Source organism: Rhamphochromis sp. 'chilingali', assembly GCF_963969265.1.
Source record: "Rhamphochromis sp. 'chilingali' genome assembly, chromosome: 20".
NCBI classification, from domain to species: Eukaryota; Metazoa; Chordata; class Actinopteri; order Cichliformes; family Cichlidae; genus Rhamphochromis; species Rhamphochromis sp. 'chilingali'.
Window position 1 is genome coordinate 13,376,896 of NC_137947.1, and position 10,972 is coordinate 13,387,867.

At 39.3% G+C, this 10,972-nt stretch overlaps 1 protein-coding gene across 1 annotated transcript; it reads right to left on the reverse strand.

Moving 5' to 3' along the window:
* Positions 1–3: 3 nt before the first annotated feature.
* Positions 4–10,550, reverse strand: LOC308388665 (FERM domain-containing protein 6). The gene is made up of 14 exons (XM_080869506.1): positions 10,415–10,550; positions 7,929–8,114; positions 7,686–7,776; positions 6,433–6,512; positions 6,223–6,299; positions 5,842–6,037; positions 5,591–5,746; positions 5,107–5,172; positions 4,601–4,669; positions 4,321–4,495; positions 2,713–2,997; positions 1,509–1,640; positions 1,334–1,404; positions 4–1,250 (listed from the first exon to the last, which is right to left on the reverse strand). The coding sequence occupies exons 2-14, from the start codon at positions 8,004–8,006 to the stop codon at positions 960–962; spliced, it is 1,767 nt and encodes a 588-aa protein (XP_080725632.1). The 5' UTR covers positions 8,007–8,114; positions 10,415–10,550; the 3' UTR covers positions 4–959.
* Positions 10,551–10,972: the final 422 nt, after the last annotated feature.

Here is a 10,972-nt window from a genome sequence, read left to right on the forward strand (position 1 = left end):
TTTTGGTTTATTTTAAGAGCGTAAAGAATTTATTTTCCCCATTATAAAAGAAAAAAAAATAGTGCTTTCAAAAATATGACATTGACTTTATACTTGTTCATTTTACTGGCATTTAGTCAAAGTTTGTGTTTAATGACTGGGAACCTCATACAGGCTAAATACAGCAGTTCATTTGAACACAATAACAAAAAGGAAAAAAGAAAAGAGAAACAAATGCTCTTTGTTCGTGGGTTACATAATACAAAAATACTGTAGCTTCATTATACATTTATTGACAACAGTGGTTCACAAATAAAAATTTTCTATAGTAATCATCACAACAGAAGGCAAACAGATTTGGAAAGCTTTGGCTGAATACACTGAGCTGTGTAAAGAAGTTCAATTTTCCACATCAGTAGTTACAAAGCTGTAAAAGACAAGGGAGTGCACACTATACAAAAGTGTGTGTTAAAGTAATAAAAAAAATGAACAAGATAAAACAAATCAACAGAGCTCAAACATGGCTATAGATAAAATGAGTAAATTTACATACAGAGAGGAATGCAAATCATGTCTTATGGCTGTCTGATGCATAAAACAACTGCATGGCTGTAAAATTTCACCATCAAAATTTTATGCCCCTGATATAAACAGATTCTGCCACTTCAGGAAATGTTTAAACAGTGTGAAATTTACAAAAGACAAACCTGATTAGGCATTTTTCAGTTTAGAAAAGCTGAAATGTAATAAAAAAGTGCAAGTAATATATATACAAAATATACAACATTAATAAATATGAACTGCTTACTACATGAAATGGTGCTGAAGTAATCCACAGCTTTTAAAAGAAGGCTAATGTGTCTGCTGTTTGAAGTATACACATCCATCTTTACAGAAAAAACACATGCTGGCAACCTGTGAATTAAGTTGCATTGTACAGAAAGAAGGAGGACAGGTATACTTGTCAGCACTTGATGTGTTCAAAATATGTATTCCATGAACTGTTCATCGCCCAACATGTCCAGGGAGAGGCAGTTGGTGGACCTGCGGCCATAGAAGATAGGATTAGGCTGGCAGTGCAAGAAGGGGTAATAGCTGTGATCAACCGTGGTCTTTGTGTTTGCTGAGGCATCTGGTAGTCCAAAGGTGTAGCTGTGAGAAGAATCAAGTGGCACTGCCATCCCCAGGGGTGCAGGAGGAGGGACGAGGCGGACATCATCTAGGCTGTGGCTGTGCCGATCCACACAAACTTGCGCTTTTGATTTCAGAACCTGAAAGAGAGTTAAGAACAAAAAGTAAGCCAATGCATGAAAGAGGCCAAGGCAACCAACCAAGGAAAGAAAATATGACCTACCTCTTTTAACATATCCTTGTTATACAATTTCCCAGCATCTTTGTCACTGTGTAGAGCACAGCCTGTGTTTTCTGTGAAACACACAGCATATGATTTAAAAACTTAGCAAACAGCATGTGAGCGGAAACAAACAAACAAAAAACCCAACTGTTTGCAGGGTTTAAAATATTTATACCTGGTGAATGATTCTTTGAACAGAGTTCTCCACAATCCACTGAAACTCCTTCCAGAAGATCAGCCAGCTGGAACATCTCATCAGGATCATCTACAAGAACCTCGTCTGGACTTTGGACCCTGGTCTTGATCTCTGGACAAAAGAAAATGAGCAGGGACAAAAAAACAAAAAAAACAAACAAAAAATTAAAAACGTTTTAGAAATTTCATAAAGGGGTGCCCATATAACTCACTGGAATATTGCCTGGGTTTGAATCTGACCCAGGTCTTTCAATGTGCATCATCTCCCCATTGTCTCTGACAGCTTTCCTGTACTCTCAACTGTCCTGTCCTCATAAAGGCCAAAAAGTACAGTGCTTAATTTTATGAGACCACCACCAAATGAAAGGTTTATACCACAGTTACCCTAAATTAACATTAATGTTTATTACCAAAATAAGTTCTCATCTTTCTGTAATGGTTAATCCACCAATGTGCACAAGCTCTTTAACTGAAATGACATTTTTAATGCTAAAATATTTCATTATCGTTATCCATGAATTTTCAAATTTATCCCTTCCCCCCAAAGCAGAAAAACAAAACAAAAGACAGTAAAGTACAATATATATTTTTTCATTCAGATGGTAATGAAATGCTAACATGTTTACTTGCATTACTGAAAAGGAAAATAGTTTTGTTTAATGTGTTGCCCAGACTTAAAGGAAATTTCATAAAAAAAATAAAATAAAAAAGGAAGAAAAAACCCCTGGAAGAAGCAAAGACCCAATATTAGATAAGACATTGTAATGCTTATTAAAACACAAATAAAGCACAAGTTTTGAAATGACAATACCATATTGTTTACTGAGCAATATGTTTTGCATAGCCAACAGCCTAAGAATGTGCTGTTCAATTATCACAGTACTAGCAGCCACATTTCTCTTAGCACCATTGAAAGGCCTGACCAGATGGAAAAGAGACATCAATGATGCAAAACACATGCTTAGCCAGTTTTATGTATGCAAAGTCAACATTTAAATTTCACATTCTGTAGTCCTGTGATCCCACTACCAGCATGCATCTTTGAATGAAACACTGAGAATTGCACCATACTTAACAATGCTGCTAGATCAGGCTAGCAGACTGGAAGCATTAGTTTAATTTAGAAATATCTGCAGAGGGATGAACAGATCCTGTTTAAAGGTTTCATTTAAGAATGGCCTCACCTTCCTCTTGCCACCCTTCATCTTCTATTCGTGCTTTGCTGCTTGTATCAAATCCTGAGGTACAGGAGCTGCCTCGGCTGGCTGCTGAGCTGAAACACTTCTCAGCTTGCTGATGACCTTCGTCCCCCATGGAGACCATCTCTGCGCAGATGCTGTGTTGGCGAGCGTCCGCCTCAATTCCAGAGCTGCTAGTAGAGTGTCGGGAGAGACCGGGACTGCCTTCACTGCCTTGTGGATCTAAATCCAGATCATCACTGATGTAGGACTCCCTGTAATGCTGCTTCTCTAAAAATGAAAAAATAAACAAGTTTCAGTGGGTTTTTTTTTTTTTTTTTTAAACAAACAAACAAACATCTAAACCATCTTGTTTTCAGAAATAGGTTTTTAGTACTTATATCAAAGTACTGAGGATCTTACGTGGTCAGTACACACAAACAAAACAGTGAAGAAGGCGCAGCAGCGCCTCTTCTTTCTCAGGAGACTGAAAAGATTCGGCATGAGCCCCCGCATCCTCAGGACCTTCTATCACTGTGCCATTGAGAGCATCCTCACTGGATGCATCACCACCTGGTATGGCAACAGCACCGCCTACAACTGCAAAGCTCTCCAGCGAGTAGTGCGGTGCTCTGAACGGATAATTGGAGGTGAGCTTCCCTCCCTCCAAGACATCTACAGGAAGCGGTGCCTGAGGAAAGCGGGGAGGATCATCAAGGACTCCAGTCACCCCAGCCATAAACTGTTCAGACTGCTTCCATCAGGAAGGAGGTTCTGCAGCATCCGGTCCCGTACCAGCAGACTGAGAGACAGCTTTTTCCATCAGGCCATCAGACTGCTGAACACGTCATAGACACCTCAGCTTCACTACTGGAACTTCAACATTATGCACTCCACACTGTATATAAATGCCACTTGTTTTGCACATATTCAACTCTGTATATTTTATATATTTTATTATTATTATTTTATTTTTTTACTATTTAATTTGTAAAAATGTGTATACACACACACACACACACACACACACACACACACACACACACACACACACACGGAGGAAAATATTTAGTATACACATCCAGAAATGCATACACTATTATATATTGTACATATATTTATTAGTTTCAGGTTGGCCATTCTTGTATTTTGCTCGTTTGTGTTGTTGTGTTTGCACATCTCTGTTGCTTGTGGGGCTCGCACACAAGAATTTCACTCGCATGTGCTGTGCCAGTGTGCCTGCACATGTGATGTGACAATAAAAAGTGATTTGATTTGAAGTACTAATTATTACTGTTCTATATATTATATTACTAGTACCGTAGTAGAAGCCAATAGTGACTTTATAGAAAGTTTTTGTCAGTACACACCAAACTTCAGCTATAAAATCAGAAATATAGTTATATCTAAAATACTTAAGACCCATTTAAGGCATCACAAAAATGTTTTCTAGTGAAATTGTTACAAATGTGATTACAGAACAGTTTTGTTCTTGGAACAAAGTTTAAATTTACTAACTAACGTCCAGAAGCTACTATGACTACAAAGAGCCACCAGCAAAACTGTGCTCTGTTACTTTTTTCTTATCCTTTGACATGCTTTCCCCTCTCCTACCTTTGCTCTCCTCCAGCTGGTGTAGGTGTTTGAGGACAGGTTGAAGGCTGAGGTAGAGCTGATGGCTGTTGCTCAGGTGCAAGAGGAGGTGGCGAGAGCGGAAAGATGAACCAGTGTAGTAAACCAGCTTCCTGGCGGATGGCAAGCCATCTGGCTGGATCTCGAATTTCTTACCCTGAATGATATTAACACATTATACAAAGTGTAAAAAGCTAGCGCCCATTAAATAATTACCAGAATTCTACTTCTTAACAGAGAAAAATCAGCTGTATGTGCTTACCAGGAAGGTAAGACGTCCTACATTTGACCAGGGAAAGTCATATATTAGCTCAAGTATGTTGTTCACCTCCTGAGAATACATAAACACACATACACACTTCATTTACAAAACAAAAAACCCCAAAAGATTTGTGATTGTATAATCTACTTTGATGCTTTTAAAATTACAGATCAATAATCAACTGTCTTTTGGAGCCATCTGGACTCAAAAGAGGCCAAAGGCTTCTTGAGGTATGCCACGGTCTGTTGGCTTTGAAATCAGCCAGGCCTGGAGTGCTAATCCCCCCCAGATGGTCCCTGACAGACAGATCAAAGAAATGACAGTCATGGCAGGCAGCTCCTATCTCCTGATGGACTGCTGGTGGTGGCAATCCCCCCCACATTCCTCACACATCTAGTCAGAGGTTTTATAAGACTACAGATACAAAAGAGCGATTCCCTGAGCGAATTAAAATGACTTTTCGCTTACATACTGTGCACTAATAATACGCTCACACATGCACGCACCTGATAAACTTGCATTCCTCGCAGGGTCAGACCAAGCAATGCCGTTCCCCTCTCCTCCCTCTTATCCTGAAAAAACAAATGATGAGCTGTCAGAGAGGCAGTGTGTCCCAGATAACACAGCTATTTCACTGTTACGCCCTGCTCATAGTTGGCTAGAAAATATGAGTTGTTATTAGCAACAAATTGGAAGCAATAGCAGATTACGTAATGGATGGGCCAGGATTCAAAGTTTCACTCAGTGGATGAGTGCTCTCTTTTTTTATTTATATATATATATATATATATATATATATATATATATATATATATATATAAATAAAAATAAGTGCACTATAGCTGTTTGTCCAGAAATCAAATGAAGCGAAACAAAATGTGCTGGTGTTGCATTACTTGGGGTATTTGGGTCAGAGGGAATACATATATGTGGAATAGATTCAAAATGAGCTTTGCATATGAAAGTGACATGATTAGATTGACTCATAACCTTTTGCAATCTGTAAAACGTGACAGGTACATCCTCCAATTGGCATGCCTCTTTGATGAAGTGGAACATTGCATCACGAGTAGACATGCCCCACAGCTCCTGGTGTACCTTTGGCCCATGGCAGTGGAGATATTTCACTCCACGTTTAGCTATAATCTGAAAAAGGGGGAAAAGAAAGAGAAACATTGGCCTCAGAGAGATGAAAAGGTAAAAAACATTTCCTCATATTTCTGCTATGTGGTGATACCTACCCATGGGGGAAAGTACTCCTTGGGTTCAAAATAACGGGAAAGCTTTACGCCTTCCTCCAGCACTGGGTGGTCACCAAGGTCAGCCTGCAGGGCGTAACCCGCCAGCTGGAAGTAGACCTCCTCCTGCTGACGACATTCAGAGCGTAGCACTCGCTCCCGCAAGTCAGAATAGTAAAGATGCCGTGCCTTTCGCTCACTGGGGGGGGGGAAAAAACAAAACAAAAAAAAAAAACAAAAAACAAAAAACACAGGCACCCAAAAACAAAAGGGAAAGGCAAAGTTGAGAGAAAGTAGGACAATGTTTAATGGGGAGAAATAAAGCAAAACAGAAGCATCCAAGAATTAAAAAGATGCATGTAGAATGTAAACAGGAAGACTTACCAAAAAAGTCTACCATTCTCTATGTAGTACTGCACTTTAAGGCACAGAATCAGAGGCAATGATCTCTTTTGCAATCCCTGTAAAAAGAAATATGTTGCAGTAGAGTTGTGTTTTGCTGACTTCACTTCAAATAAAAAGCTGTACCATACAGGCTTTTAAACGCCCAATTAAATGGTGTAGAGAGTGCATCAATCCCATAAACTACAATACCTTTCCTAAATCTTGGTTCCATTCCTTAGAAAAGTACTTATTGAGCTTCTCCTCCAGGTCTAAAAATATGTGCTCATTGTCTGGTATGGAAAAAAAGACAATCGGGAAACAAGGAGACAGTTAGTAACCAAACAAAACAGTAATGTAGCCAAGCGTAAAATTTACTCAACAATGGGATTCATTAGGGTGTGAGGAAAAGGCTTTTGTTCTTCTACTTTTCAATGGGGCTACAAGAAAAAAAAAAAACAATGCCAACATTAATGTATCCATTTTCCAACTCCAGCATCAGCAAAGCAGCACAGACCAACCACTGCTGGTAAGAGCTGTGGGATTCTTTTAAGATTGTGCAGACACTTGAAGAGACAGGTAGATGCCTTCAACAAACAGATTATATCTATATACACTGCTTTGGGTCTATCCTGCAAGCTCCCTGAATATAAGGCTGTGTTAATCACCAATTCATCATTGGGCCAAAAACCTGTTGCAACCCTTTTCCAAGCACAAAGATGTCGTATTAATCTCCGTGTGGTTCTATGAGTCATACCACAGGCATTTTCAATTTGACCCAACTTATCTCTTCAGTTCACCCTTGTGTAGCCAAATCATGCCATTTCACAATTTTTTCCTTAAACCACTCATCTCATTCCCACTCTGACTCACTCTCTCTCCTTTTTACCCTTTGTTTAGGCCTTTGAGTAAAAATTGAGTAATAGTCTCCCCCTACCTTTTATTCCTCCATTCCTACCCTCCTCTTCCCATCATCAATCCATCCCTCCACAGTGAAGCGGAGGAATGCAATTGTGCATTCCAGGCTTAATGAAGTTAATATTGCAGGAATCCAGGACTAAGTGATCGCTGACCCAACACCACAAAAACAAAAGGCTGCTTGTGGTGAGCCACACAAGATTACCAAAGCATTTCAATCTATTTGTACAACAGAAACGCTGGAAAACAGAAAGTTTAGAACTTTGTTCAGCAGCTAAAGTGGATTACACCATTCAATTATGCAGACTGGGAGGGCAAAATTATTATTATTATTTTTTAAATTTCAGTGAAATGGCTTCCTGGTAGAAGTGTTTCCCCAACATTACGTGAAGAAGCAAAAAGAGTAACACTGAAGTAAAACATTATTGTAACCTAAACATTACCCTCTTTAAAACCCTATATGCATCTTCTATAACTACTGTGTGATCTAGTGTGAAGAGTCCTGTCAGGTTCGCAGGCGTAAGGGGTCCAGTGGGGATTTAATTTACCTTTAACTACTGTCAGGCCAAAAAAGTGAAGCTCTTTGATTCCAAGAAGCTCTGCCACATGATTCAGAACATCCTGGCCTGTGGACTTCAGCTAGAGTAGAGCAAAGAAAAAGAAAGTCTGCAGGTTTCACAAAATACAAATCTTTATCTAACCGGGGCCATCTGTAAAGTCCTCTTACTGAGCAGATCCTCTTAAGAGCACATCCAAAAAAAAAAAAAGAAAAAAATATATTAAACACTCACCCCGACAGTGATGTCCAGCTGTTCTTTGTTGGGGAGCAGAACACAAATAGTTCTCTCCTGCTTTAGTGATGTGGACATGATCTCTTGTGCAAGTTCGTGATATATGCTCGGTCTTTAACACTCAAGTCTTTGGGTATCTTTACTCTTCACTTTTATCTCTTCCAGGACAGTTCATCCATATTGCATCTAAAAAAAAAGATAGATAACAAAAGAGTAAGAAAAGTAAAGAAATGAAAAAAGAAAAACATGAGTAAACATGTAGTAAAGTGATCGGCATGAGTGTCTCATGACGTTTGAGAGAGAGATGGAGACGTTAGTGAGAGAGAGAGAGAGAGAGAGTGAGAGTGAGAGCATGAGTTACATTGTCTTAAAAATCATCTTCATGGAAATGTTCCACAAACGTGACAATCGTGTATGACTGAACTTGCTGATCCACTCATTTTTCGATGATCTCATAGTAACAGCTCATTCTAATTACCAGTCATTAACTGAAAGCAACCAGATAATCCTCTTGCATTTGTTCCATTCCAACAAAACGTGCTAAAAATGAATTAGAATATTGCTCATTGTGCCTTATCAAACGCTACAAATAGTCACAGTGTAGGGCACTGGACTATCAACCTGAAACATGCCCCTCTACGCTGACCCTAAGCCCCAACTGGTACGAGGCTCATCTGATTAACGTCTAAGAATCAATTAATCAGGTTAATTACTGCCGTACGCCCACTCAGATTCCCTTAAATCCTCTGAACGATAACCAGTTTAACAGGAAAAAAAAAAAAAAAAAAAAAAAGTAGATATATGCATCACTGAAGGAGGAGGAGGAGGAGGGGAGGGGGGGGGGATCTTGTGCAAATTATCTTCAGAAAAAATGGTTTCTTATGTCATACTTCTGTCTTTTACACCCTCCTTTTTTGAGGTGTGGAAGATTGTACATTCAAAAGCACTTGATGCAATAGTGTTTATCTGTGTTAAATGACGAGAGAGAGACAAACAAAACAATTTATGAAAAAAAAAAGAAAAAGGTGTTGTCAGTGTACAAAACAAGTTGTGGGAACTCTTGGCTTAAAACATTTGTTGTACCACATATGATTTATGGGCATGTTCAAACACAGCCCCACTGACACCTGGGTGTCAGCGCAACAGACAAAATAAACCTGAAATACCAGTAGCTCCGACATCTGACTTACTATTGACAAAGTCAAATGAAATTCTACGTTTACACTGAAAATGTAGCGTGGAAAACAAGTACAAAAACCTCATAGACGCATGTACATTATCATGCATGCAAACATGTGTTACTTTAAAAAAAATATTATGCCTTCTGGGAGTCTTGGCTTGGAGCTAATTCACAGTAAACACACCAAATCTGATCAGCCAAATGAGCTATACCACTGCAAGCAGTACAATGCTGCTGCCATTTATGTAACAGACTATAAGTGAAACAGATGCAAGATAATTAAGCAGCCTTAAGCAATAGGAAAACACAGTTCAACATTACAGCTTGCTTTTTTGTTTAAGACAATGGAAGCAGAGGCTGCAGATCATTGCTTCACGTATGAATTTATAAGAGACATGTGACGCAATCGCTCTAACAGAAATTACGCTAATCTGAATGTTTTTGCTGTTTATTTGAGCACTGGCTCCGTTTTATAGTGCATTTTCAACAGCACATACACATAAATCATTTGGAGTCTTCATATTTCATAAACATATGGTTGAAATAAGAAACAGGTGAGCAACTACCAAAATCAAGTTAAACCATACAAATGTGACCCATTTTATCTACATAACCTACACTGCATCCTGTCAACAAAACACATTTACCATCAACCCCAAACGGTGCCACTTGAAGTCTTCAGACATCCCCCATGTTGCTGACCAATGCGGAACCTGGCATCCCATGTGAGCAACCATCTGTATGCTTTAATTCCCCTCCAAGATTGTTATAATCCCTGCGTATACTGCTGGCTGGTGGAAAAACAACATCCCCTGTGCAGCAAGCAAGCTTTCTGAAGGAGCAGGGATACTCACTGCCCGCTAAAACCACAACGCAGGGGGGGTGAGGACCCCCTTTACACGCATCCCACTTTATGAGTAGCAGTTTGGTGGGACTAGTATATATTTCTTATGACTGAAAAAGTTCTCTTTTTTCCCATAAAAAGCATAACAAAGTTCACCAACTGCTCGCTGATAATGGCATTAAAAGTTGCATCAGAAGGGTCCTCAACGCTCTCCAGGCAACTTAAAGTAGCTAGCAGTCGTTTAAATATAAACCTTGAGATGATTACACATATTTATGAGTTAGCTACAAATCAGTACAAGGCAAAAGTAGCTGACAACAAACAATTTATACCATTTACGTCTATATTTCCCTCAGAGAAAACGTGCTTTCGGCCCGATAGAGTTTTAACGCGCAACAAGTGCATCACTAATAAGTCTGGCTTTTCTTTTAGCTACTTAGGTAAAAGCGCTAAATTACTTACAATCACAGTATAAGAGATGATAGAGTTCAACTTTCAGTCGCACGGCTTCTCAAAACACATTTCTTCTGTAACCCATTTAAAAACATGACCGACGCAAGAAGCCCAAACTGCCGTTCACCTCCCTACCCATTGCGTGTTGTAGCTTCTTGAGGGCTTTGCAAAACCATCCCAAGCCTGGAACGTTTGAGCCAAACCATTTTGGATAGTTGTGGGGGTGCACAGTTGTAATCGAAATGTTTGTAAAACTTTAACTTCATATTTGATGAATATGCGAAATCTTGTCACGTTTATATTTTCTAGATAAACAAGTTTCTATACCCATATGAATCTATAACATTCCTACAGCGGGTTGCAGTTGGATACTGTTGACTAGACGGGGCAGACTCCCCTCATTTTGTTAGTGTAGTAAGACGTGCTAATTAGAGGTCCCAAGCACCGTCTTTGAAAACAGGAGCTGCACGACCTGTAAAACTTTGTGCAAGCCTAGGTGTTAAAACGGTTCAAATACCTTTCGTTTCTGACGTGTACTTCCACTGCTTCCTGCGAAATTAATATGTT